Below are 27,968 nucleotides of genomic sequence, written 5' to 3' on the forward strand. Positions count from 1 at the left end.
AGTTTGATTACTTGATTGATTTCTTACCTTGAGAACCAATATAAAGAGTAGCAAGGCTGCCATGACTGTATACATCTGACTCTGTTTGGCAAGTGGGTAGAAGTCTGTGAAGGCATCCCGTGGTTGACTGAGGTAGGACGCCCACTGCCGCTGGGCCATGATGCACCGACTCAGATGCAGGCCGCAAACAGATACTGCCAGAGCAAGTTTACAGACACCTAGGAGTCTCCAGGCGGATAGCAGGTATGAGTAACCTTCGCGGAGGAAACCCAAAAGTCCCCGCACCAGGAAATATAACACCAGGGCAAGAAGGACCAGCTAGTAAGGAAGAAAACAAAGTCGTATCAGCAAAATGACAAAACAAAGGACGGGAAATAATTTGCATTGTGCTAATCGCTTCTAATGGACTGTAGTTACCATTAAAAGAAGCTGGAGATCAAGCTCTGTGATTGGCCACAGAGTGATGACAATGAGTTCAAGGCTGGACTGAGCGTGCTCAGAAACTGGGAACTCAAAGAGGAAAGAAAAGACTGCCAAGAGTTTTGTGTTGATGTTATAGAGTGAGAACTCCACAAACAAAGCACGGCTCCTACAAAAACAACACACAGGAAGAAAGAAGAAGATTCATTGCTATTATTTAGGTCCATATTTCTCATGACTATCCAAATGTAGGAGTGCGATAAAACAACTGGCCATCACAGCAAATATTACGGGCTTCTTGGGAACGATCATTTTCTGACAATCTAAAATTAATTAAACTTATATATGCATGCTGGATTTCAGTTAAGTCCTTGTCACATCACTGGTGTTGGACAATAGAACTAAGCGAGTCCGATCCATAAGAAAATCACAATCCAATATTTCGACAACTATTTGTTGATTAGCGAATCCCTCACATTGTTTTGTCTGTTAAAAAAAACATTAAGTCCGTTTTAAGAAGATGAAAGTTGTTACTAACCTGTCGCCAAGCCAATGTTCCTGCTGCAGCTGCTGCAAAGAGCTCGAGGCTTCCTCCAGACTTCTGTTCAAGTGAATGACCAAGTCCGTGCCATTATTGAGCACACTTCTCGGACCAAAACGCCACAACCTGGCAGAAGCCAAAAAAATCAATATAAATATATATATAATATAAATCACATATTTAACAGATACAGAATAGGTCCTGCAATCCTTTGCCTACCGGTTAGTGTCTGCAGCACCAGAAGCTGTGCTACTTGGCCAGCCTTGTTCCCACCTGTCCTCTGATCTTGAACCAGCCAAAACTGAAAAAATAGAGCAAATCTTGAATAATATGCACATACTATGTGGTTCGAGACCTCAGTATAGATTTGGGCTCCAACAAATGCAACATAACCGCATCTCACCCTGTGCGTGGTGGATTTGTCTTAGTCTCATTGTGCCGAGTAAAACACTTCCTGTGTCTCCGAGGAGCGCGGAGTCATTCAGAAGGCGAGGTAATAAGGATTTGTCCAGCCAAGCCAGAACATCGTCTCGGCTAAACAACAAAACAGAGATTAGAAAATTATGAGAACCATTGATGCTGAGTTGCTTCACTTTAAAAGATTGAATCATACTTATTGTGGTTGTAGAGTTTACAGGATCTTTATTTTACCTGCTGATGTTGTGGTACTCAGGTGTGTGTAGCACATGTTGCAATTGAGTATGAAGTCTCAGGCTGTGTGTGTCTTTGGCAGAGTCTGAATAGTTTAGAAGAAGAACCACCAACAAGTAGAACATGTAGACCAGGAAGTTCTGAAAATGATAAACAACAACAACAAATATTTTAACTTTGAAAACACTAAGGGGGACTTAATGAAGCACTTGTAATGCATCTCTTGCTTACCTTCAACATGTTGTGCAGCATGCGGACCTTGCGGGCCTGGTGCCGGTCCTGGGACAGAGCATAGCCCTGAGGGGGCCGCACCCTGTGGACCCGCTGCACCACCCTCTCCACCATGGGGAACTCCACCAACACATCCTGGTCCTCAGGGCGCAGGCGGCACACAAACACTGCGTAATAGATGGCCTCACACAACACCTGAAGGACAAATCAAACAACCCTTTTGTTAAAAAAAACCCAACAAAAAGTTGAGTGATTTAAAACAGTGCAAATATACAAAGTACTTATCAAATTGAGTAGGTGTGTTTTACATTTTACACACCTTCATTGGTTCTAACAGGAGACAGGAGCAGAGAAAGCTGGCAAAGCAGGAGATGAGCCACATCATGGCCACTCTCTGACTGAACCCGTGAGCTGCCCATATGGATACGCTGTTAGCCAAGGCAATTGCTGCCCAGCTTCCCCAAAGGGCAGCGCGTCCACACCAGGGAGGGAACCGTCTTGGACGACAAATATCCGTCACAACTGGAGAAGGGCGGGATCAGATAAAAACAAACGTTAATGTAATGCACTACAAAAGTGGACAGAAAAGTGTCATTCAATAGGCAAGATGACCTATTGGACAAATTAAAACAGATAAGAAACAATTTGTAACTAAGCAACAAAATAAGAATGTGTGTTGCCATCATAGCTTGGCAACCCAAAAAAAACAATACGTCAGAATGACAAAATAGTAAACTTGATGCAAGGGAATCAATCCAAGGATATAAATTCTGAATGTACTCCACACAAACCTGTATTGGAGGAGAAAGCAGTTCTCGGGGGTTCTCTCCTGACCGATTCGAGAGGGAGAGGGTCATTGATTTTCTGGAGAAGAATCACCTCTGTGTTATCTTCTAAAATGCTTGACCTGACAAACGTGAAGGGAAGAGAAAAAAAATGAAATTTAAGAAAATCCCCAAAATGTCAAATCAGATTATTTGCATTCCGTCGATACTCACAGATCAGCCATTTCACTTTCATCCGCTTGCGGAAAGAAGTTCTGGCCATCGCTCAGAATGTGTTTGATAAGGTCCTCATCTGCGAGGAAAAGTAACTCAACCACTGTTTGGACTCATAGTTGGTAAAAAAAACACCGTTTGCGACAATGTGTCATGCTAATTACATAACAGTAATACTTGATTAGATACTGTATTTCCAAAAATGAAAAAATGTGAATAAATGTTGAGTTTGGAAGTATTTCAATAATTGCCCTTATATAGTACATGTGATCTCATTTGAGCTTACCTGAAGAAGTAAAGTATTTGTGACGTTGCTCATCTTCATTGTCAGGGTTAAAGGTGATGTCCACACCAAGGTGCCTGCTCCCTTGGCCCCTCTTCAGCCTCGGGAGCCCTGCTCCATGTCCCGCCCCTCCCGTCTCAGAAACATGACCCGACAGCTCGGGCCAGTCTCTGTCATCCGTCTCGTCCTCTGCCATGTCCCAACTCGCCAGACTGAAACACGGACAGTGAGGCATTTATGGGCACTGAATCAACACCCAATGTTTGTTGAAATGATGGAAGTAAAATTTTGTGCAACACAAAAATATTTAACTGACCTTTTAGTGGATGGAGTGGGCAAATCCACATTGGTTTCCTCTGAATTGGTCTGAGTAGCAGAGAGCGAGAAAGAGATTAACCATGAGAAGACCAGGAGTAAGGAGCACAAAAAAAAACGTAGTCTATGCTAAACCAAAATGTTGATTTCCAAGAAAAAGCTAATCAAACATCTGCCCCACCGAACAGTATAAAATGTCTACATTATTTTTAGCACACAAGACTCTACCTCGCCATCAAAATAGAGGAAAGAACTTCCAGCATTGGAGTTCTCCAGGAAATAATCAATCTCCACTGACTCCTGGTCCCCTGGAGGAGGCACCTGCTTCACTGATACACACTAAGGATTTGCACAAACAAAAACTAGTTAGCTCACGCGTGAGATACCAGATGGAAGCAGGTTTTTGATAGCAGTACCTTGCTGCGGCTCATTCTGAAGAGTGTGAAAACCAGGAGGTAGAGAGGATAGGCCATCAGACATGTCACCACACCTGCTGCTACAGTCTCCCCGTTCAGTGAAGATAACTGCGCCACGGCCTGTGGGCTGCAACAGACAATGGCAACAAAATAGGTACAAGAGCGCCTGGAGAAAATATCAAGGCTTGAATGTGAATACATCTTTTAAACCAAGATGTCTATTTGGATGGATGGATGGATGGAATGCTACAGTAAAATACCCGAGCCATATACAGCAACCATAAGCACAGAACAGAAAGGTTGCACACACCTGACTCTCTTGTCCACCACAATGCTGTACCATAGTGTGTTGAAGGCCAAAAATAGCTGCAGTAACAAACCACAGCATGTGGCTCTCTGCAAACGAGTAAAGGGGCTGCGAGGGGGCTTCTCCCACAGTGACAGCCATAGGTGACTATCACACAGCGCCCTCTGAAGCTCACACCGCAGTAGACGGGGAAACTGGCGCAGCGATCCCTCTTCTGAACAAAACAGAGTAACCATTGGTGAGCCATTCCAAAAGGTTTGGCTTGTCATAGTCAAATTCAAATCTTATTAGCAGGTTTAAAACTGAATGAATTCATGTGAAAGTCAACCCCAACATTTTCTTCGCAATATGTTCTGTGCAGTCCAACAAGTGCAAACACAGTGTATTGATTAATGTTTTGTTTGTAGAATATGAATTAAACAGGCAAAAGATATTTGATTGTATCCATCTCAGTGAGCGGCCATTTTGCCACTTGCTGTCAACTGAAAATGACATCAATATTAATCGGAATGCTGTGTTTAGACTACTGGGGGCAAAAACAACATATTATTGTAAAGAACATTTTCAGGTTGACTTCCCGTTTCAGTGTACACATCCCATTGCTGGCAATCATGAATAAGTATGTATGGTATGATTTCAGATTTACCTGAGGCCTCCACTTCCATTTCTAGCCGACCCTCGGTTTTCTCATTGTCTACCGACAGCCATTCATCAACCAGGAAGTAGTAACTACTTCCTGTCTGTAAATCCTTGACTAAGACATACTGCAACATCCATGCTGGGGACAAACCTGAAGGAAAGCAAATGACTTCATTAAAAATAGGACACCTTCAGCATTTGTTGATGTCGTTGATGTCATTACCCTTATTGTCATGCCAAATGCGTATTTTCCACACACTGCCAAGGCTGGTGTCCGTAGCAACATGGAAAATGTCGAGGGCGTTGCGAGTAAAGGCTCCCCTGGTGTCAAGATGGCGGTGTCCGGTACGGCCCTCGCGACCATACAGACTGATTCCTACATGAGCTGTTGTTCCTGAAATTGTACACACACACACACACACACTTATTATAACATTTCCCCTCTTGGCGCATGTATTAAGACTCTTAAGGGTAAGAATCTGAGTGTGTAAATGTTGTGTTATGTTTCCTGTGATGGTCCAGGGTATGCCTCGTGTTTTCATTAGCTTACCTGCACCATGACTCCAGCCAGTTTTGACCTGAACCTCATATTTAAAGAGTCCGTCGGTGCCACACAGAGGGACCACACCGGCCCGTCGCAAATCCAGCTGGTCTAACTTGTGCAAAATGGCAGCAGCAACCACGTAGCTGAGCAAGCCCAGCACACACACCAGCAACACCACTAAGCTTGGTGGGCCAGAGCGCGCCTGAAAAAGATGAACAAAGTTACATGTTGATCTTAACAACAAGAATATGTTTTGTTTAGTTTTAGTACTGACTGGCACAGTAAAGCTGACTGCATGAGGTGGTACAAAGAGGCCTGCTGCGAAGGCGGTGAGGTGTCTGGTGCGACAAACGGCTCTGCTGGCGTTGGTTTCCGCCAGGGGCACCATGCCGTCTGTTCGCCACTGCTTCTCGCTCTCGCTGAAGTACTGGCACAGCGAGACGAACAGCCCCACCTCAAGATGAACGCCGGCAGACTGTGAGGTGGGGCTGCAGGGCGTGCTCACGTTGATAAAGTAGTCAAGAGTAGTGTCATACGTCCTGTGGAACAGATGGCAGAAATGAACGCTAGTTACAATTGACAACTATGTTTAGCATGCATCTGTAATGGGAGGGAAGGGTCTTACTCTGGCGACAGGAAGAAAGTGTACTTCCTATGATCGAGGCCTTGGCTTCGGGTCATACTGAGTGCGATACGTTTTCTGTCGGTGCAGTTGAATTCATTCGGCTGATCGTGGGAATGAAGGTAGGCGTCGATATATGGCTCCTTGGAATCCTCATCGCCCTCATCTCCACCATCTGGGGAAAGGTATAACACATAGTAACTAAAATAAAAAAACTAGATATATTAACCCTATCTCGAGACTGCATTTTTCCAAACAACTAAATATGTGGCAAGAATTTATATCTCTCGCAAATGTGCTTGCTTCACAGTCAAAATATCTAAAAGTCGAACAATGACCTTCCAAAGAGGTGAAGTTGAGCTGAACAAACAGTCCAGCTTGTCGGTTGGTGTTCCCTGTTATCACCCTGACGATGACCGAGTCGCATTGGCTGATGTTGACGGCTCCGGCCGTGGGCACGCCTCCTGCGCCTGAGGAATCTGCGCCGAGCTCTCCGCCAGTGCCATTGTTAATGGCAACAGTGATGGCGAGACTGTCATCCAGTCCGGAGATGGGAATCTGGGTGCCATTTTGAGTGCGGAACTCCATGGATGCCACCTCTGTGGAGACGGTGTAGTTGGCTACGTAGTTGAAGGGGAACGGGTTGGACTCCAACTGTGGAGAGAGAAAAAAAAGGAAGCTCATGTGTGGAGGAATCCCGATTATAGAGGATGTTGGCAGAGTTCATGTTGCTTACTTGCAAGAGTAGCTGCATGACACTGTTCCCTGCAGCTGCTCTGCCAAGACTGCTGTTGAACGCTCTGGGGATGGAGAACCGCTGGCACTCTACAGACACACGAGATGGCACTATCGTGATACATTGATCCTGACAGAAGTGATGAAAACAGACATGATTCATTGGGCCACAACAGGCTCACCTGGACTGCTGTTGTCATGGTAACAGAGCAGGCTCTGGGGGTCTGCAAGTTTTCCCGTGGCAGCTATTTCCGACCCCCTGAGCACAAGCGGTTCCTCGTTCAGGACGCGGCCGTGCATCAGGATGAGCATGAGGACCGAGGACAGGCTGTAGGCTTTGGCCGCCACTCGTAGTGGGTGTGGCTCTAAGGTTGACGGAGAGGGGTCCAGCTGGATACCTCCGTGGTATTCGCCAAACGAGGTCAAGGGAGAGGTTGAGAAGACTGATGCGGAATCCAGGTAGGCGGGTTGGAAGTAAGATGCTGACTGGCTGACTTGGTGGATCAGATCACCTTTTGAAAGAGATGTGGAAAATTATAGAAAAAGCTGGGAGAATTTGGGAAAACGGCATTCTGACAGAATAGGATGCTTAAGTCTGTACCCATTTTATTTTAGTTAATGATAAGAATAATGGTCAAACTAAAACCACGAGTCAAATGAGTGAACGATTACAATTAATGATCTTGGCACCTGGCATCATTTTCAAGTCATCAACCATTAGAGAATAATTTGAATGTTTAGCACAAACCTCTCAATGATGACTGTGGGTATATCATATCACTCTCGAGAAAGCCTGCAGATCTCTTACCCATAATGTTGAGGATGTTGTCAGCTATCTCAGTTGGAGTAACCGTCCCCTGCTTGGTGTCATTTTGCAGAATCTCTAACATGGACTCAAGTTTGTTGAGTGTGCTGTTCTGACACTCCTCGCAGATGAACTCCCGACTCACCGCCTAAAACCACGCAAAGTGAACAACTAATTCATACAAGCTTTTTAGCTCGCTACCATCTTTCACTCTCACAGGTCCTTTTTTTTTTTGTCTCTCCAAACAAAACATTATACTCACTGTACATTGCGCCAGAGCAGCAGAAGTTTGCTGAATGTCATTAACAGTGTTGAGATCCAGCGCAGTCAGCGCCCTGGTAATATTGCTGCGGACTGTGACTCGGTAAATCCGCTCCGGTAGTGACACGCGGGTTGACTGCCTGTTCTGCTCGTACTGTTACAATATAATACAGAGTACAGATATTGAGATAGAGAAATACATTCACTCTGTTAATTCCAATATTTGTTTGATAAAATTGTACCAGTTTTTATTTATTCATTCATTCATTTATTTATTTCATCAATCAATCTATTCTCTGGGCTGACTGAGTAATCCTAAAATGAAATTGGTCAAATGCATGCATAGAGTACATTCCAGTGTTCATGTTCAGGTTTCTCCTACCTCATTCAGAACAGTAATAAGAGCCAAGGAGAGCTCCCTGACCCTCTGGGAGTCTCCTTGCTCTAGCAGCTGTTTAAGTTTGCTGTCAGTCAACTCAGCCAGCCAATGAGGAAGACTACTGTACACAGCTGGTGGATCCGGCAGCACCACCTCAATTGACCTGCGGACCAAAACAAAATGACAAATGGTTAAGCTTTCTACATTTGTCCTTCAGGAAATCTGCATAGTATTGTTGTGTGATTCTTAGCTTCACCAGTAAATGATTTTCCACAACCATTTGCTTGTCTTCCACAAACACAGTCAAATTTTCCATGGAGAAAACAAACAGTGCAACCTAAGGTGAAAATCTCTTTTAAATACAGCAGTCCCAACCACTTGTACACTTATTGTAACCCGCAATTTAGTGTCCGCAATTTAGTGTCTGCAATCTGGGATCCTGTTTAAGCAGCTCTACTTAAGATACAGGTTAATCACTACAAGTGATTTTCACACACCAAGCCGCCTCTGCTCTGCGTAATATGCGGTAACAAGTTTGCAAACAAGGCAACGAAGCCTTCAAAATTACCATAAAAATAATGGAATAGATTAGACAACAAATAATCTTTGGATGTCTTTCATGACACCCTCATGAGGACATGAAGAGCAGAGAGATCCTCCTAATCCTATGCTAGTTTAAGCGCAGGTCCAATTATTTTATGGAGCCACAACTCAGTTAAATGAATGCAGCAAAAATGTTGTTGTTGTGGTCAGCGCCAAATTCTCAACCTCAAATTAACTGGTTTACTTGTTGAGGGCAGTGATTGATGCTCCCTGAAGGTCCTCCACGGTAATAGACACCGCCACGCGGTGTCGAGCCGAGCTGAAGCCGGGGGGAAGGAAGGCCGAATGTTCTGGACTGCTGCCTTTATACACACAGAACTCCTCACAGTAGTCCTCCTTACAGCGGGTCGCCAACAAACTGTAGAGTAAAGGTGTTTCTGAGACTCCCCGATCACTGTAACCTGGAAGGATATTTGGAATGAAAGATTAGGATATGAACTTTAAAAAAGAAAAACATGTCAGCATGCAATTTAAGAGGGTTCTCAAGTCCTTTCATATCAAATTCACAAATTCCTCCAGGGTCTCTTTATAGTGGGGGTGCACTTCTAGGAGAACCCAAAAGGGCTTTCCCTGAACTGTCCCACATGGTCGGCCAAAACAAAATGCGGGATCTGTGACCAGATAAATGCAATGTACCTGAGCAGTTGAAGTGCACTCTGTCTACCAGCGTTCGAATGGTCCAACTTCCACCGTCTGCTTCACCGTTGTCTCCTCCCACTCTCAGGTGACACTCCCCGCCACCCGGAGGCATGTTGTGGTGCAAGGTGATGGAGGCAGCACCCTCCCCATCCAGTGCGTCATCGGTCACGTGGAGGGTGAAAATGTACGAGTCTCCGTGGCGAAGGACGCCCTGCCGCAGCACCAGGTTCATACAGTCATTTCCTGTGGTGGTCGAGGAGGAGTCCAGGATCAGAGTCTCGTTCTGCAGCGTCATGGCTGTCCATCTCTGATGAGGATAGACAAAAATTAAGTTGTGCACTGCAGGCTTGAATGTCTGCATTTCCACTGTTCGAACTTTGACGCCTGAGAAGATGCGCTGTGAATTCGGCTGAGCACACCCAGCCACTTGAAGTGACTCAGCACGTAATTTGTCATACTGATTGTTTCCCACTTTCAGTAAGGATATCATCTAACTTATTCTCTCTGGCTGTACTTATGCAATGACCTCAGTCTCACACCCACTGCCTAATAACTGCAGCAGAAAAATTGAAGTAGCAGAAAACAGAGGAGATGCAGTAATGGGAAGAGGAAGACGCTGGAAAGAATGACCTCACTGTTGTTTGTGAATAGCAGTGACCTCATCTGACTGAGACAACCACAGTAGGATTGTGATAGTCTGCGTGTTTCAATGTGGCTTGTGTGTTTTTACCCCACGATGGAAGCCCTGGCAGTTTGTGCAGGTTCCTCGGAGGTAGACATAGGAGTTCTGGCTGACTTCGTAGATGGACTGTGCCCTACAGGACACGCACTCCAGGTATACCATGGGAATGTGACCGCTCTGGACCAGCACCTGTTGTCGTACATACACATTTGTGAGCTATATTGGAAGAAAAGCATCTAATAAATCATATCCCATAATCACCCTGGACCTAAGAGGTTCCTGAATACATTAAGATTTAAATTTACACAAGGTGCACACTCACAGTTTGTGTTGTGGACTCTGGTGTCATTCCATCTTTGCTGATAGACAGTTTGAAAGTGTATTCAACATCTTCCTCTAATTCAGAGCCAGATATTCCCAGGACGGGACCGCTGGAACCCAAGCCGAAGTTTAGGCTGGAGCAGTGCTCTGGACCCTGCAAGAAGAGATTAGGCTTGACAGTAAATTCAGGTAACTCACTTTAACATCTTAATCAAACTAAACAAAAAAAAAAAACACATTCAATGACTATATTTTGACTTGTGACAGCTCAATTTACCATTTGTATTACTAACTCACGTCAGATGTTTTTTTTAATCCTCTGTCTTTGTTTTTAATAAATGTTCAATAAACAAGGTTTAAAAATGACACAGATTCAATATGCAGTAGACTTCACTTATTCAAGACTTCACATTATGCAAACGTGCACACGTGTGTATTTGATGTTTGAATAGAATTCAATTGGCAGGGCGGGTAGCCGGGTGCCAGCTGTGCCAGGCTGCGTTCATCATATAACCCTTGAAATATTTGCCTTGTTTCAAACACACCACACACCAAAACCCACAAACACGCTCACACACACCCAGGCTGGACACACCTATTCTGCTGGGTTTTACACTCCGGTCCAAGAGCTTAAAGAAGTGTTAAGTGTGAAAAACATTACATGAATTCTTGATCACAAGACAAGAAGAAAAAAGATTGGAACATGTGAATTGTAAATCCCTCTTCACGTCAACGCACGACCAGATGAACAATTATATAACTTCTCCACAGGTATAAATTAATAGCAAAGTACTGCAGATCTTATAAGTGTGGAATTTCCTTTCCACTAGATTAAAGTCAAATGTGCAGAAGGGATCCAAAGAAAGAAAGAAGCAAAAAGGCAAATAATGAGGCATTATGGTAATGTTACACAATACAAGATCAGCACATATGCAATTGTTTACGTGAGCAACATGCTGTAATTGTGTGTATTGTGAGTGTTGATTTGCCCGCTAAGCAAGTCTAATTTAAATGCTCCGAGGAACATTAGCGGCCCTTTTAAACAAATGAACCAAGCACAACTAATGTGCATATATTAAACTGCAGGCTTGCAAAGGTTCGCAGTTTATTTACTAGGCAGAAAGTGAATTCAATCATCCTGCTGAATCATTACATTGGTGACAATCAGACAGAACATCGACAGGACATTTGACTGTTCTATTTTATCCCAATTATTGCACAAACTTCTCTAAAAGTATGGATGGATTATGCATTCATATTCTCACCTTTGATGTACTTTGGCAATCCCAATGGTAGTGGAGTAGTGACTGGCTTTCAGGGTCCATATTGGGATCGTAGGACTGCTCTGCACTGAGCTGAAGGTCCTGGGTCCTGGACCACACCCTGTAGGTGCCACCCTCTATGATGGGCATTAGCCTGTGAGAAAACAGCAGAGGGGAAAAAAACTCTCATAAAAAAAAAACTGCAGGCTTTCCCAAATTCCATTTTTGCTATCAGTTTTTATTGGCTCTCACATTGTCAGGGTGAAAGGCAGCATTATTACGAACTTACTTATTAATTTTTGCCAAAAACAAATTGTGTTAAAAGTTTACATTCTGTTTAGTTGGTGGGGTATGTCCAACCTGTGTTTTTTTGTTGCAGTAACATTGGAAATTGTCCAACATACGAGCGTTCGAATATGTCATGTGAACTATACAGTGTAAATCTCTGTCTCTAATTTTATTGCGTAACACATACACAAAACACTGCATTACTTTCATATGTTGAGCTACTGGCCTCTCTTTTTTTTTCTTTCTCTCATTCTCTCTCTCCAAAATGGGCACCAAGCAGAGTATTTATTTTTGTTTTGTTTGTTTGTTTTTCTTTACCATTTTAGTCAGGGATATGTGAAGGGTTTCCACAGTTCAGAAATATCTGTGTAAGTTAAAAAAGAAATCCTGCATGTTGTCAAGACATTGGATGTGCCTGGGTCTAGAAAAAGTTTTGATAGCTTGAATATACCCTACTTTAATTTCCGAGTTAGAGTATTGAAACCTAAAAACTCATCCCTGTAATTTTGGAGAGAATTTTGCAGTTACATAAGTTTGTATATATTTTTTATTCTAAAACAGTGTTTCATTGTGTCATTTTTTTTTATACTGGAACAGAATGCAATTAAATGTGATAAAATAAATACAGTTTCTGAAATACCCCAGTATTTTTAGATGACCCACCCATAAGTGATGAGCAATGAAACCAGAAGTAGTAGAAAAAAAACGTGTTCTTTTTACTGACCTTGCAGCCATGACGCTAAGTTGCAGACAGGCTGCCTTCCTCAATGGCACGCCTTCATATGACAGAGAAAACACCACAGTGTAGTTCCCTGTAGCCAATGCCATCTTGGGCAACGGCAGTTGTAGCCGCCGCACATCCACCTCCAATGGGAGAGGGATTTCTGTATTTGGGAATGGCTGAAAGGGATCAGACAAGACCCCAGAGTGAAGAAGATGATCACAGGATGGCGTTGTGACAACTTGCCACAAGTACTGTGCTCCATATATCATGCAGCCTTTCAGGTCCACAGTGGCTTCAACAAAAGTGGGCTGGGATCTCCAGATGGCGAGGCGGGGAGCTTGAATCACTTGTACTTCTGGTTCCTCACACTCCAGGACACTGATGTTTATTTCAACTTGGGCCAACACGAAGCTCACCAGATTACTACAGTTAACCTGGCAGAGAGAAAAAGTATAAATACCATGACGACCCCAAACGTTGCTAAAGATCTACATCATGGTCCGAACCATGTATGAAACATACTTGGACCATGTAGTTTCCTGGGTTCTTGTACTCATGGCCCACGGTTGTGGTGTTGGTGTGAACTGAAGTAGAGCCATCATTAAAGTCCCAGAAGCAGTCTAGCGGGTTGGAGCTGGGTGTGACAGTAGCCACCAGAGTGACAGTTTTATTGACCAGGGTGTCCTGAGGTGTTGCATGTAGGACTGCGGCCATCAGCAAGTTCTGCACAAGGATGTGCTTGGTGATGTTCTGAGCATGCAATGCATTGAAGGCCTTCAGGTAAATGGTCAATAAACCTGCTTCTTCTGGTTTGTAGGGCACCTGATTTGTGGGATGAGACCGTGAGAGAATTTAGTTTTAGATCTGATGACAGTCATAAATATGAAACATTTGGACTTTTTTTTACCTCTTTGCCAATATGTGATTTCTTGTGGAGGTGGTGCAGGTCGAAAGTCCAGAGAAAGCTAACAGGTTTACCAGTCATGATGCTGGCGGAAAATAATCTCTCCACACCAACAGGGATTGCTGCGCTGCTTCCTTGGATAGACAGTCCACGTACGGGCTCCATCACCTCAACCTGGAGGTGTCGCCTCTTGAAACTCACCTGTACAAAACAAACAACAATTATTTCAGTTGTTTTCAGCGGTGCTGTTTTGGGGTGAGTTGGCCTTACCTGATTGCGAGCAGTGAGGTTGACCATGTAGGTGTCCACTCTGGTGAATATGTGAATATGTGAATATGAATTGGTGGTTTTGTTGAGTTGCGGGGTAACGGTGGCATCTCCGCTGATGCTGAGGATCAGGTCAACATCTGAACCGGCTGCCATAGAAATGGTGAACTCCACCCTCTCACCGACCACTGCAATCTTTTTACTTGCCCGTAACTCTAACCCCTGAATCTTGTCTTGAACAAAGAACTCCTTTGAAACCGTTTGCTCACTAATATCATTGGTGGCATTCAGTGTGACGATGGTTGTCTTTGGTTCTTGGAACACTACCGACGTGTTCTGTCCCGTTTCTGTTGTTCCATCAAACAGCCATGCCCATGTCACATTGGTCCCTTTTACCACTTCCCCGTGGAGTATGACAGGCACCCCTGATGCTATGTAACTCTGCTCAGGCACATCAATTGCAGTGAATCCTAGCCCAGAGATGACCTCCTGCACGCTGACCATCTCAGACACGAGCTCGGAACTAACTTCATTGAAGACTTCTACGGAAACCAGATATAGCCCGGGACTGGGAAACGTGTGAGTCTTCCGGGGTTCTTTCCATTGGAGCGTATTTCCATTCACAAACCAGCGGTATTGCAGGTCTGAGCCCCCCAAAGTGGAAACTGACAGATTCGTATGAGCACTGACAGGAACAGGGTTGTCGCTGATCTGTAGATTCACTCCTCCGGCTGGCTCTAAGAACTGGATGGTTCTGTTAACGGACAGTTGACCCAGAAGGTTCGCTGCTCGAAGAAAGATAACACACGGCCCTGGCGTGGAGAAATTGACCTCCACCGTCTTGCCACTGATGTTGAATCTTGAGCTCATGGGATCTAGTGTGCTGATGATGTTCCAAGTAAAAGTCATGTTGGTGCCTTCTTTTAAGCCCGCATGAAGGTGGAGAACACGGTTTGTGGGAAAATAGCAACCATCCACTTCTGTGTCCCCACCTACTCTGATCTCCTCCTCGGGTAAAATATGGAGCCCCTCCAATTCACGTTGAACAAACAAGAAGATACTCGCTTGGGCCGTCCCGATGTCATTTTCTGCCGTCACGATGATGTTGAAAGTGCCAACTGAGCGGAAGGTGTAGAACATGGTGTGGGTCCCCGGAATCGAGGTGCAGCGGTCACACAAGATCCAGGAAAATCGCACATCATCTCCCTCCAAAAGGTGAGCCTCAAAGTGGACTGAGGCGTTCAGAGGAACATTTATGAGGCTAGCATTGACAGTTAACCCACGAATTGGTGAGAGCACTGCAACGGGTAAAATACTGTGATTCTTGCTGACGACGTTGCTTGCTGTCAGCGTAATGTTGTAGTTTCCAGAGAGGTTGTACGTGTAGGGGACACTGTGCCCCTCGATGAGCTTCCCATCCCCAAAGTTCCATGTGTGAGTGACACCAGGAGATGACACCGGGGTTGTGAAAAAATATGTCTCCCTAAGTGTAAGGTAATTGTATTTCGGGCCATTATGTAGAATAAGAATGGGTCCTATGGGCATCTGAACCTCAACCAGAACACTCGAATTACTTGTTGAGATGTTATTGGAGACAGTTACTGTCACTATGTAATGGCCTGGATTTTTATATGTTGTCAGGAGATTGCCAGAGCCACGAATCAGCAAAGGTTCTTCGTCAGTACCCAAGTTCCACCGATAGCTGTAACTATACTCTGGCTCGGCGCTGACCCGTAACCGAATCTCTTCTCCGACGGCATAGTGTGTTTTCTCGAGGGTAAAGTTGATGCTGGTTAAGGCTGGCTCCACGCACACCCATTTGAAGAAGTTGGCCTTGGAAGCCTTGTTGATGCCACGAGAAAGATTAAGAGAAAGGTAGTAGTTCCCGCTTGCCTTGTAGGTGTGTGAGACTTTAGGGTTCCCTGGATGTGTCTCATTAGGGCTTCCGTCGCCAAAGCTCCATTCAAAAAGGCTTGCGGAAACATTGCCAGACACCCACGTATCAAAGTTAATGGGGGTCCTTTCTTGGACGCATCCGGACGGCTCGATCCTGACAACTTGGAACACGTAAACCTGCACTGTAAGGAGCGTCCAGCCGGAGCTCACGGCATTTGCTGCGGTCACATTCACTGTGTAGTTGCCATCTTTGGCATAGATGTGTGACACGTGGGGTTCCGATGTAGTGTAGCTGCTGCCGTCACCCATGGAGAATGTCCACGTGATATTATTCCCTGCTGCAAGATGTGCTTTCACTAAAGTGGGACTATGGAGTTCTGATGGAGAGGAGCTTTCCGCTGTCAACTCTTCTATCTCCTCAAATACAAACAACTCAGCACAGGCCCTGGTGTAGCTGATGGTGTTATTTACAGACACACAAACATTAAAGGCGCCACTGCGTGAGTACGTGTGTGCCACTCGCCGACCTTGAGACTGATCGGTATCGTCTCCAAAGTTCCAGTCGTAGTGGATGCCATAGGGTGAGGGCAAGGGGTGAGCTTCAAAAACTGCTGATTTGCTAGCAAGGAGAAGCCGTGGCTCTGTTTGTATATCCACATGAGTGAGCATACTGTAGACGCTCATGTTAATGCTCTGGCTTTTGTTCTCATAACGATTGGAGACCGAGACCAGTGCAGTGTATATTCCTGGAGAGAGAAAATAAAAACAATGGATTAAAAGACTTGCATTGTGCCTGTGGTTATTGATCAAAAGTGTCAAGAGGTGTGATCTCCCTTAAAGAAGGACATTGGGATACCTGGCTGGGAGTAGATGTATGTGATGTTGTTGCTTAGGAGGACCTGATTGGGGGAGCCTGGCTGAAAAAGGGATGGTGCGTAGGGAGGCTTAAATTCAAACTCCTTATATCCCCCATCACCGAAAGACCATCTGAAGCAGGGAAAATGGGATTTTGATGTTGAACTTTCAAAATGAAATGAAATGGGTTACTGATGAATTTGGCCCATAATGACCATTTCCATCAAAACACACACACACACGCGCACACACAGAGTCAAATGCTGACTGGAAATTGGAACTTGTCTCTGACGAGGCAATGGAGAGTTTGGATGAGGAGGAGTGGAAATTCAATAAGTCTCATTGGACCGAGACGGCTAAGAGCGGTGGGAGTGAAAGAGAAAGACAAGCCCACAGTGAGGACAGTGGTTATGTGAAGCCGGCGGAAAGTCAATGTGGAAAAAGTGGAAGAAACCAAAGAAACTGTACAGGGAAAAGAGGCGAGCAGAGTAGAGGGGAAAATCTGAGTCAGCAGCAATCTATTCTAACCACATGGTTATAAATCTAAAGTTGGAAGAAAGAGCAAAAAAAAAAGAATGAAGAGGAAGGCAAACAGAAGAGGAAGAAAAATGAGGAGTGATTTTTTTATCCATTTTTAGTCTTTGGCTTTCGACTCTTATTGTCCTCCTACTTTATATTAATTTGTGTTTCAAATTCAATTGACTATTTTCACCGACTTTGTGGTTGTCCCATTACTGTATATGACGGGTTTTGGTACAGCTGCGCTCCAAAAATAAAGCTGCATCGTATTGTTCTTACCGAAATGTAGCCAACACGGACATGTCCACGAGCACAGAAGCGGTGAGAGTCTGAATGGAGCCTTGAGGGACCACATGCGGAACACCCCTCACTGTGAGGTTGGTCATGGGCTGCAGGTGGTCCACAGTGACATTGAAATGCTCTGTGAGACTACTGATGTGGTTCATCGCCGTCACCTGGAAGAGATAGATGGCAATAGCCCAATTCGGATATGCATCATAGAAGGAGAAGCTGAAGATTGAATCAGGTATGAATAATGGATAGGTCTACCACTGTGACATCAATGTAAATGTGGCAGACAATTGAAACAGATATGAATAATGGATATATCTACCACTGTGGTTGCAATGTAAATGACAGATGTGATTGATTCAGAATGTCAAGCAAATACGGCACATGAAGAAATGTCTAGCAACATTTACACCCAAAGAAACTACAGAGAAAGATCATTTGTGTAGTAAAAAAAAACAAAAAAAACTGCCCAGCCTAATACAGTTACCTGCATTTCCTAGATTATCTACCACGTAAATCAGTATTGGATTGGATCTTATTGGATTGGACCTTGAACATGCAAAGTAAACTAACTCACTGTGAGTTTGTAGATGGCAGCATGCTGGTAGATCACATTGAGGACGGTGTTATAATACGTAAAGTAGGGCTTGTCGTCTACAGTCCATTTGAATGTGGGATTAGAGCCTTCAAGCACTGATGCGGTGTAACTCTAACAATGAGCAGAAACGTGTTAGGGTGATGACTCAACCAACATGAACTACAAAGCAGAAGTAAAGATAAGAACTATCAAACTCACCACAACTGATTCCATCAGCACCCTGTGAGCAGGATAGGGCTGGACCACCAACCCTTTTAGTGGTTCTTCCACGTGAACAGTCACAGTCAAACTGGATTGTGTCAGATTATTATAGGCTTGCAGCTCCACCTGAATTAGCCCCTCTTGCTTCTCTGCCGCTAAATTTAGATCCACTATTGCGTACTGGCTCGGTTCTGTGACCTCCATGGCTGACTGCGAGCTGGGCTTGCACAGTGTGGGGCTCCCGGGTAAAAAACTTGAAGGACAATTTGGCTGAAAGGTAACACTGTGATTACTTCCTCGTTGAGATACCCTTGTGGTGTACCGGGACTGGACATGGAGGAGCACGTGTGTGTTGTTGGACTGCAGATAGAGGCTTCCATTCCAGAGAGGCGGGTGTAAAATGGTCAACCCCAAAGGAGGAATAATTTGCAACGGGCATGATGCAAAGGTTCTATAGGAGGGTTCAGCAGAGGTCACCTGGAATGAAGTGAACAAAGTCAGCTCACTTATTGCAAACCTTATTACGAATGTAATATTCAGATTGTTGGTTTTATCTAAGACTGGTATGAGTCATAGTAGACATTCTGTGTGTATGGCCCCCGCTATGTTTGATATGGGTCAAATGCATGCTGAGATCTGGCATACTTTTGTGTCTTACCTGCAGGGTGTAGAGTCCAGGCTGGGACAGGCCGGCAGACAGCTGCGCTCCCTGCAGCGAGATCTCGCTGTGTCCCACATAGAGCACTCTGATGGGGCACACCACTTGCTCCAGCCATTCTCCCTCACCAGCCTTCAGCAGGGAGTCCAAGTCAAGATGGGGTCGAGGGTCAACACTGTGGCCATCTGAAATGTCTGCCGACTCTCTGCTGGTGTTCATCATGATCCACTCGGAATGGTTGAGGGCTAAAACAAGCTGTCGCCACGGTGAGGTTGGGGAGGACTGGCATCGAAGGAGCGAGCCTGGGTCAGCGTCGTGTTGAAGGCCAATGACGTCACCAGCGGAAACCAAGAGGTCTTCTAACTGCTCTTGCACCTAAAGAAAAGTGGGGTTTAAGCCAGTGGATGTTAAAAGAAGATCCACATTACATCAATAGTAAGCTTTTTTTTTTTAACATCATACTTGGCAACAATATTCCAAAACTTTATGCAACCGTTGAATTCAATTTCTATTATTACCAATAGTTAACATTAATTAAAAGTCACAACAAATCAGAGTTTGAAAAGTGTCCTGAAAGGATTGTGTCAAGTTGTGAGGGTACCCTTTATTAAAAAAAACTAATCTCAGCTCAACTTGATTCTTTGCAGTGGACCGGCGAACAGCTGCAATCTCTTAGCTGTTTATCCGATCTCCCCGTAAACAGTGTCAAATGGAAGTCATTAGCTATTTTTATTTGAAATATTTCCCATCCTACGACAATCACTGAAAATGCTGACAAAAAATAAAGTTCTCTCACCAGAACATTTGCTGCTGGTCCTGCAGGCAGTGTGAAGGCCACCTCGTCTTGTAAAGTATAGCGAGGCCTCAGAGCACCAGGAGGAAGGTGCTGACCTTCGGTGCAATTAAGGCAGGAAGATGGCTGACAAGGACTAGAGAGGTCCAGGCATTGTTGCTGGAATGGACACCACTGTTGTAATCGGGGGCAAGAGGGCGGATCGGCGTTTCTGGAGACATCTGGAACACATATCGCCACTGGTGCGCAAACTGGACCATGACAACCTAAAACAGAACACAATTTATTTTAGGATCACTAACATTGGAGAATACTAATAGAGTTAGACAAAATGATACAAAAACAAATGTATCAGATAAAGATGAGAATATTTTTTTAGGATTAACACAGTCACTGTTCTCCCTGTATTAAAAAGAACAAGTGAAAAATCAACGATGCTGTGAGAAACTCTGTGTTCCTAATATTTTGGTTAGCTATGTGGGAGGGGCATAATAATGTCCATTATAAAGGTGCATTACACCTTTTTAATCATCACATCATCACTCTTCCTGCAGCACATTCATAGAGATGCATGGGGAAAAAGGGCAGGAGGTGCTGTTCATTCAAAGTTTGCCTACATAACCACTTAAGACAACTTGCGAGCACAGATTTGTTTCTTAGCACGGGTTGATACACAGCAGGAATATCTTTCACAGGTCATTCGAGGGAGAGACTCACCCGGCAGGAGCAGATGCGAGCCGGGATAATCACAATGAGGGCGGTAGATCTGGAATCGGATGCGGACGAGTGAGCTACGCTCCTGCACGACAAACTCAAGGGAAGACAGACGACCCGCATGAACAAAGCTCAGCGCCGGGAACAGTAGCAACTGAAGAAGAAGCATAACAAAATAGAAACATGTCAGGAAGAAGATTTGATGAGACAAGAACACGCTGATATTCCTCCTCACCTCGATGCCAGTGCTGGCTGTCTGGGCAGTAGAGAGTGAAGCAACATGCGCCAGAAGCAATGAATTATGGAAAGGAAAGACTGCCAGGCCAACCATGTGGAGCCCTCCATCTGGAATTTGTACTATTAGAGGGGAAAAAACAACAACAAAGGAAATAAGACGATGAACCAAACCAGAAATGCATTCAACTTCTAAAAATAAGAAACAGTTTCTGAAGTATGCAGGAGAGTTGCCAAAAGTGGGCTAAATATATTAAAAATCCTGAAATACTGGGGAGATGATACAAAACATTCCAAGTCCTCACAAATATTAACCAGCAAGTTGGTAAATGCCTGATTTTGGCCATCCTTAATATTGTTATATAAGCAAACAAAAACACGTTTATTCATTATTCCAGTGCGTCATAATAACTTTTCTACTTTTAAAAACTTACCTTGAGGGCTATACTGACAGACAAATGCCCGCTTGGTGTTGCACGGGTGCAAACTGGTCTGAGCACGCTGATCAAGGGATACACAAAAATTGCCGCGGGAGATTGGGAAACGAGGTGGCAGGCCTTCCTCTCCATTCTGGGCCTCAGAGCCGTCGACCCAGCGCAGCCTTCCCGGAGACGTGACGTCGCTCAACCCGAGCCACACTCCTCGTTCCCTGGTGAGGCAAAAGACAGGCTATATTGATTAACGCAACAAATGTTTCGCTCTCAGAATTGCGGTCACTCAAGTTGAAAAGTTGACAAACACAAGGAAAAAGTTCCAAATGATTAAACACCCATCTACTGTATTGATTAGTGTCAAGTCTAACAGCTCCTTTTAAAAGATGTTCAGACATAGCGATTGGCTGCTAGATGAGTGGGAAATTGCAAATCAATTGTGTGCAACCAGGACGGAAAGGTTTGAGAGCAGTGCTTGATGGTGTGCTTTGATCGATGCCCAACAATATGTCCTTGTCATTACCATCCCTAAAATGAGCTCGTACAATCTATTAGACTGAACACAATTCTCATCGAGATACGTGTCAAAGTCGCAACCATAATGTTTTTTATTTGAAATCCTTTTAGTTTAGGGTTTTGAGAAAGGCATTTCAGTCACCCCTCACCAATATTTTGTCCACTTGCCACATCTGTGAAAACGACGTCTGAAGAAGGCAGAGGTTAAAATACAAGCAAAGTAAACAAATAACCAAGTCTCGGGACAAAAAACAAATAGACAAGGAAAGAAAAAAAATCCTTATGTAAGCAAGGGGGCGGCATGACATACGAGGAAGCTGGGTGGGGAGAAACTCCATTACAGCAGTTTTTTCCTCTCTCTTTCGCTTCGGTCTACAGCAATTTACACACACACACACACACACACACACTCGGACACACACACAGGTCTCTTCCTCGTAGGGTGTCAAACTTATCACGCAGCTGTGCTTTTCCAGATGTGCTGTTCTTGAACCTCAACACTAAACACCAAACTTACAGTCTCAACTGTAAAAAGATGAATCCAACAAAGCTGATCTGATGTAAATCACCTTACATAAACTACATTCCCAACACTTACAATTAAGCTAAGGACATTTGGTTACGTCATCCAAACCACTTTGCTCTTTGTAATTGAGAAATAAATTGCTGAGTAGCAATTGAATGTTTTGCAGTCTTGTCTTTGCATCTCTTTAAAAAAAATTAAAAAACACCATTCACTGAAATGGGGAAAAAGTAGTGCAACAGTGCAAGAAGAATCATTGATAAGATGGGAAAGGTCACATCATTACTAGTTATAAATATTCTAGATATTTCAAGTGGTTGTTTGAAATGTGTTTTGATATCGCCAAAACCTCATAAGTCAAATTTTGGTGAATTTCATATTTTTTCAGAAATGTATACTACAAATGATTGACCAAGCTGAAAATGGCTTGGTGTCTTTCACAATGCAATGTTAATGGTTGAACAAGTTGTCCAGTTTTGGGGTTCCCCTAAAAATGTATGTTTCGGGAAATATGAGGATTCCGCAGACGCCAGAGATATGCTGTTTTTATATACCTATATAAGACTGGACTTGGCAAAAGGTTTATTTCATATCGCAGATGTTCTGGCAACCTCAAATTCATTCTGGTTTCTATACCTATAAAATACTTTTCAATATACATATTTCAAAATAATTTTCTGGACATGCTTGATGTGACTCCAATTGTTGACAAAACATTTTAGCCTTTTTTTTTTTTTTAAATAAGGATTTTTGTAATGTTTATATTGACCTCTGTGTTTATGTGACTTAACATGGCGGCCACAGTGGCAGTGGGGATGAAGAAAAACATGGACAGTCTTTATCTTAATTCAATAAATTAGCGTCGCCGTAGGTGTGCATCTCAAAGAAGCATGTGGCATCAACCTATTTATATCTATGGCTGTTTTTTTTTTTTTTTTTTTACTCAGGCGTGCATCTGCTGGCCCTTATCTATGACATCTAATTGTCGAAATGGTAGTGGAGGTGGGGGAAAAAAATGAGGCGCTATCATCGTGGCTCCAAATAGCACTGTGCACATTAACAGTTTTAAAGTATGTACCCATATTGTTTCCTCTTGGGCTTGAATTGGAAATATTCATATATTTTAGGTAATATATTTTAAGGTACGCAAATTTGGTTTATAAGAGTATTAATTAATTTTCAGTGTACATTTGGAACAGTTTACAAAGGAATTTGCGGGTGGGCCCAGCGGATGCATTGATGTACATCTTAGAAAATGTCACATCGAAACACTAATTATTATTCTTTCGACTAACCTCTAATGTCTCGAAAAAGATTTCTTCAAAGTACATATTAGAAAATGTCACGTTGAAATACTAATCAAAATATGGCCACAATTATTTATTTTTGTGTCAGTTTGATAAACACCAAGACACACAGCAATGCAAAAATAGATCCCAGAGATAAAGTTGAAAACACTTAATCTGGACAGAAACACTCACTGTGTAATTTTATGAGCCAGCAGGTTGCGCAGCGTGTCACCTCTGACTATTGCCAGATTTCCACCACGATCTAAACATTGTTGATGAGCATCAGTCCAGCTCATTTCCCCTGGAACAATCTGGAAACAGCATGAAGACTCGATGTGGTAGACCCCATCTTTTGGACAGTGAGGAGAAGCTGGCAGAAGGAGAAGGAAAAAAGCAACGACATTTTTGACAAAATAGAACTTTTTTCTGTGCAAGGAACAGCAAAAAATGCACTTCCATTCTAAAAGTATGCTAACAGTTTGCCCAATTCCTTAATGTTGGCTTCAGATGGAAAACATGGATTTGACATAAAAGATAACATTGCAGCTTTTATTTCCACAAATATACTCTACATGTGACATTAAAAAAAGCTATTTTATTTTAAGTGGCCTTTCAAAACTCTTGCTGCAAGTCTCACAAAAGGCCATATCATCCAAATGAATGTGTGTGACTCAATCTGTATACATACAATGTCTCCTTATTGGTAAAAAAAAAACAAAAAAAACATTGACGATGCTCAAGTGTCATGCATGTATAATTTAACCTAAAATCTTTCTGTGGTCAAAACACATGGTACATATTTAACATACTGTGCTTGTAAGAGTTTGATGGATTGAATGGAATGTTTTTGCTCACCTTTTGCAACTTGCACATCATTTTTTGTGATCTCCCAGTCTACATTTAGGTCAAGAGCTCCCCAGCTAACAAGCGTGATTTCCAGACTCCCATTGGCCACAGCAAGAGTTGGGCAGTGCAGCTCCAGTTTAGGAGGAAGTGCCACAGTCACTTCTCCACGTGCAGCAACCTGAACACATAGAAATGGATGATCAATCATATGCAGCACAGTTATTACATCATCAACAGCAAAAAGAAAATCTCACCTCCTTGTGTCCAGCCCAGGCTGTCAAACTGACCACATACTTTCCCGGAAGTCCATATTTGTGCGTCGCCATGGTGACTTCGGTTGCCGAGGTGTTGACACGAGGTGAAAGGTCGCCAAACTCCCAGGATAGCGTTACTGGTGTGACAGAGGAGGCAGCTGAGAAACTGATGCTGTTGTGAACGCTTTGAAGTGGGAGGGGCTTCAATAAGATGGAGAAGTCTACTGCAAATACATCGTGGGCTAGAGTCCACCCACATTCCTGAGAACCAGAGCAGAGACATTAGAAACACAGAGAACTGTAATTAAAATAAAAGATCTTGTCATGATTAAAATTCGAAGCAAAATTTATGAAATGTGTCGCTTGGTTAGTAGTGATCTATTGTATGTACACTAAACATGAGCAACCAAGCACTAAAGAAGACTGTTCATGTCAGTGTGTACCTTCATGACACTGGCGTTGGTACAGGCAGCAGAACACTGAGATTCACTGATGAAGTTGGGCTCAGAGTTTGTACTACAGAGACACTCCTGCCTGGCCCCCAGGCCTCCATAGCGGTGTGACGCAGCGAAACACATGCTGTTACATTGTTCCCGCGTGAAGTTGCCCGGCGTGGAGGACGAGAAGATGACAAGTTCGCTACGTCCCCCTCCTCCACTGCTGCCGTCCTCCAGACAAGCGGCGTAATTCAGACCTGGAAAAAGACGGGATTAAATACTTTGACCTACATTAAATACGATATGCTCTCTCAATGCTTCCACCAATGGAAAAAGGATAGATTGTCGGTGGTAAAGCAGAAATTGGACAGAGGCAGAAGGTTTATTGCTTCGTACCGCAAGTGAGCACTCTGACGTTGAGCAGAGGTTGGCGACGGAGCTCAGGAGGCTGGTTACAGAGCATGGCATCGGGCCGACGAACTCGTACCCCTTTCTCTTGGAGCCAGTTGACCAAGTGGAAGAGCTTACAATCGCACTCAAAGGGGTTACTGCTTAGGTCACTGCGTAGGAAAAGACAATGACAAAGCAGAACAAAAATGATCCAATCCATTTTTTTTTTTACACAATACATTTGCAGTAACTGCTACAGTTGGCATTCGACAGAAATGAATTGTGCAATTCTGGGTGAAGCAACTGAAGCAGAAAAACAAGAGGTGAGATATATAACAGAGTCGGGCTTACTTACATGAGCGTTAAATTGCACAGGTCATCACATATTCTTTCTTCTATCTTGGTGATTTGGTTGTTGCTCAAGTCACTGGTGAAAATAGAGCAGACAATCAATGTTGACAGCAAGAGGAAAAATATCCTATTTCTGTTGAGGATGAGAAAAGATTGCATCTGCCAATGGTTTTGTTCAAGGACTTTGTCTGCAAACTAACAGGAAGCTTTGTATTATTTGCCATATTTGAATATTCAGAATGAGAAAACCAGAAAGAAAAAATATTTTTTATTTATTCATTATCATTTATTTTATTATTTTATTATTATTTCTTTTTTTTAAATTTATTTCTACTGTACTATATTCACCTAGCGACCAGCAGACATTCACTGTTATAGTTGTCTGCCCCGAGGACAACCATAACGACTGAGAGGCCTGCGTTGAAAACAAATCTGAAACTCTATTGAAATTGATGTACAATATATGCGCCATGCAATGGGTTAAAAAAAACGGTGATTATCCATTGGTGGCGAACAATTAATTGCATTGGCAATATAATTACAAAATGATTAAAAAAAAATTGCAATATGATAAAACGCAAATTGCGAATTGCAAAGGCTGCGATTTGTTATTGTGACAAATGCCATATACGTATGTAGCTCATGCCCATGACAAAATAGTTATGATTGCAGCTACATATATACATTTAAGTGCATGTGTGTTGCACCAGACTTCATTCTATATTAATCAAGCAAACATTCATTTCTCTGCTCTTAGCCTGCTTCTTTCCAGCCTCCGACCCAGCACGCTACATAATGGGGCTGTTGTTGTGGTGGTTTTGGAAGTAGCCGACGGAAACCACCGGCCCTTCTCATCACACAAACCTTTTTTTAAATTGGTGGAAGAAATAAAGAAATGGAAGAAATAAGCTAATGAATAGAAGAACAGATGGCTTGACACATGGAAGAGGGAGAGGTGTGCAGCAAGCCTCGAGCAGTAAACTGTAATTTATCTTAATTTGTGTGGAAGGTTGATTTAATATTCGTGCAGGGCAACAGACTCCAATCTTTTTTGGTGCTTTCACAATAAGACATCCTTTGACATAGTCATAGAAGTGAATAAAACCAAATAGTTTATACTGAATATTCGTGAGTTGTTTCTACTCAACAATATAATATTTATTCTTAAAAACCTCCCAAAGACTTTTATTTTAATGCTAGGAGCTTGAACTCCATATGCCATAGCAATGTTTGCTCATTGACTTGTTGCAAACCTGTTGCAACATATTCTGTTATATGTGCGACCACTTTCAATAAAGCCATAATTTACATCTCGTAGATGATCATTTGCGATTGTACTCACAGGACTGACAATGGCCCGCAGCAGAATACTCCTCTGGGCAGAATTACAATCCTGTTACCTTGTAAATATCTGTAAAATGGAGAGCTGCGTGATTGACTGAATCGTGCACAGATGAGATCACAAACACAAACACATGTGTGTATACTCACAGCTCTCGAAGACCAGGGAGTCGATTTAGCAGAGTTGTATCAAGGGAAGAGATGTGATTCTTAGAAAGATCTCTGTGGAACAAAACATCAAATTGACTAAAAGACCAGACCATATAGTATATCTATATATATATAAAACACACTTTTGATGCTGTAAATACATTGCAGGCTTTAGAATTACAAGGACTGCAGTGCTTGGAAATGAAGTACCTATAAATGGGATAAAAGTGCCTCTGTACCTAACTGTGATTTTTTGGTGTACTGTTACATGCCTAGCAAATACATATTTCTGTGGTTTTACTGTCATATGAGGGCAGCTACAGAAAGGCCTGCAATGAAAACAAGTTTGACACCCCCTTTCCTAAAGTTGTATAATTACCGTATTTTCCGGACTATAAGGGGCACCTTCAATGAATGGCCCATTTTGAAACGTTGTCCTTATATAAGGCGCACCATTAATGCATCATGTCAGATTTTTAATCCAAATCAAATCATTCTTCATTTTATCTTTTTTATTTCAACTTCAGACGCAACAAATGACTTTATAATCACAAAATATTGATCCATAGTCTTTTTGATTCATGATTCATAGTCTTCAGCGGGCCACTTATGATTGATTTCATGACACAATGCTTCGGGCCAGTTTAAATTTAGGCTTTTGAAAAAATTCTAGGTTTTTAAGTGCGCCTTATAGTCCGGAAAATACGGTATACAAAAGTTTGTGGCTCTGTTCGATCATCATGTGAGCGAACATGCGTGTGTTACTCGATGAATGTATGGCGGGTCTCGAGAGAGATAGCAGCTGCTTCTTTGTGTTACATTTGTGTGAGAATTTTCTCATTAC

The 27,968-nt window shown here is 43.2% G+C and overlaps 1 protein-coding gene and 1 long non-coding RNA gene across 2 annotated transcripts in view; one reads left to right on the forward strand and one right to left on the reverse strand.

Moving 5' to 3' along the window:
* Window positions 1-27,968, reverse strand: part of pkd1a (polycystic kidney disease 1a) — a 39,591-nt gene that overhangs the window by 4,532 nt on the left and 7,091 nt on the right. Inside the window, exons 2-53 of the mRNA XM_061275237.1 lie at window positions 27,125-27,196; window positions 26,976-27,044; window positions 25,638-25,709; window positions 25,289-25,452; window positions 24,899-25,149; window positions 24,456-24,716; window positions 24,211-24,379; window positions 23,548-23,725; window positions 21,031-21,245; window positions 20,598-20,719; window positions 20,366-20,516; window positions 19,652-19,914; window positions 18,856-19,230; window positions 18,195-18,674; window positions 17,976-18,107; window positions 17,387-17,562; window positions 16,590-16,720; window positions 13,841-16,479; window positions 13,574-13,771; window positions 13,189-13,488; window positions 12,667-13,100; window positions 11,658-11,808; window positions 10,394-10,546; window positions 10,120-10,260; window positions 9,387-9,696; window positions 8,935-9,151; window positions 8,151-8,310; window positions 7,770-7,922; window positions 7,511-7,655; window positions 6,885-7,214; window positions 6,704-6,792; window positions 6,306-6,621; window positions 5,971-6,142; window positions 5,620-5,884; window positions 5,352-5,547; window positions 5,025-5,195; window positions 4,809-4,952; window positions 4,166-4,376; window positions 3,856-3,982; window positions 3,668-3,778; window positions 3,441-3,490; window positions 3,128-3,336; window positions 2,842-2,920; window positions 2,635-2,750; window positions 2,163-2,365; window positions 1,844-2,038; window positions 1,613-1,752; window positions 1,365-1,495; window positions 1,181-1,262; window positions 959-1,087; window positions 418-589; window positions 28-318 (exon numbers count right to left, since the gene is read on the reverse strand). Of these exons, the coding sequence (XP_061131221.1) occupies window positions 28-318; window positions 418-589; window positions 959-1,087; window positions 1,181-1,262; window positions 1,365-1,495; window positions 1,613-1,752; window positions 1,844-2,038; window positions 2,163-2,365; window positions 2,635-2,750; window positions 2,842-2,920; window positions 3,128-3,336; window positions 3,441-3,490; window positions 3,668-3,778; window positions 3,856-3,982; window positions 4,166-4,376; window positions 4,809-4,952; window positions 5,025-5,195; window positions 5,352-5,547; window positions 5,620-5,884; window positions 5,971-6,142; window positions 6,306-6,621; window positions 6,704-6,792; window positions 6,885-7,214; window positions 7,511-7,655; window positions 7,770-7,922; window positions 8,151-8,310; window positions 8,935-9,151; window positions 9,387-9,696; window positions 10,120-10,260; window positions 10,394-10,546; window positions 11,658-11,808; window positions 12,667-13,100; window positions 13,189-13,488; window positions 13,574-13,771; window positions 13,841-16,479; window positions 16,590-16,720; window positions 17,387-17,562; window positions 17,976-18,107; window positions 18,195-18,674; window positions 18,856-19,230; window positions 19,652-19,914; window positions 20,366-20,516; window positions 20,598-20,719; window positions 21,031-21,245; window positions 23,548-23,725; window positions 24,211-24,379; window positions 24,456-24,716; window positions 24,899-25,149; window positions 25,289-25,452; window positions 25,638-25,709; window positions 26,976-27,044; window positions 27,125-27,196 (12,211 nt within the window). The remainder of the gene's footprint in view (window positions 1-27; window positions 319-417; window positions 590-958; window positions 1,088-1,180; window positions 1,263-1,364; window positions 1,496-1,612; window positions 1,753-1,843; window positions 2,039-2,162; window positions 2,366-2,634; window positions 2,751-2,841; window positions 2,921-3,127; window positions 3,337-3,440; window positions 3,491-3,667; window positions 3,779-3,855; window positions 3,983-4,165; window positions 4,377-4,808; window positions 4,953-5,024; window positions 5,196-5,351; window positions 5,548-5,619; window positions 5,885-5,970; window positions 6,143-6,305; window positions 6,622-6,703; window positions 6,793-6,884; window positions 7,215-7,510; window positions 7,656-7,769; window positions 7,923-8,150; window positions 8,311-8,934; window positions 9,152-9,386; window positions 9,697-10,119; window positions 10,261-10,393; window positions 10,547-11,657; window positions 11,809-12,666; window positions 13,101-13,188; window positions 13,489-13,573; window positions 13,772-13,840; window positions 16,480-16,589; window positions 16,721-17,386; window positions 17,563-17,975; window positions 18,108-18,194; window positions 18,675-18,855; window positions 19,231-19,651; window positions 19,915-20,365; window positions 20,517-20,597; window positions 20,720-21,030; window positions 21,246-23,547; window positions 23,726-24,210; window positions 24,380-24,455; window positions 24,717-24,898; window positions 25,150-25,288; window positions 25,453-25,637; window positions 25,710-26,975; window positions 27,045-27,124; window positions 27,197-27,968) is intronic.
* LOC133151856 (uncharacterized) lies at window positions 18,321-20,080 on the forward strand. Its single transcript, XR_009714002.1, has 3 exons — window positions 18,321-18,474; window positions 18,862-19,290; window positions 19,503-20,080. It is a non-coding gene; the product is annotated as an uncharacterized LOC133151856 (long non-coding RNA).

This window comes from Syngnathus typhle, linkage group LG3, assembly GCF_033458585.1.
Source record: "Syngnathus typhle isolate RoL2023-S1 ecotype Sweden linkage group LG3, RoL_Styp_1.0, whole genome shotgun sequence".
NCBI lineage: Eukaryota > Metazoa > Chordata > Actinopteri > Syngnathiformes > Syngnathidae > Syngnathus > Syngnathus typhle.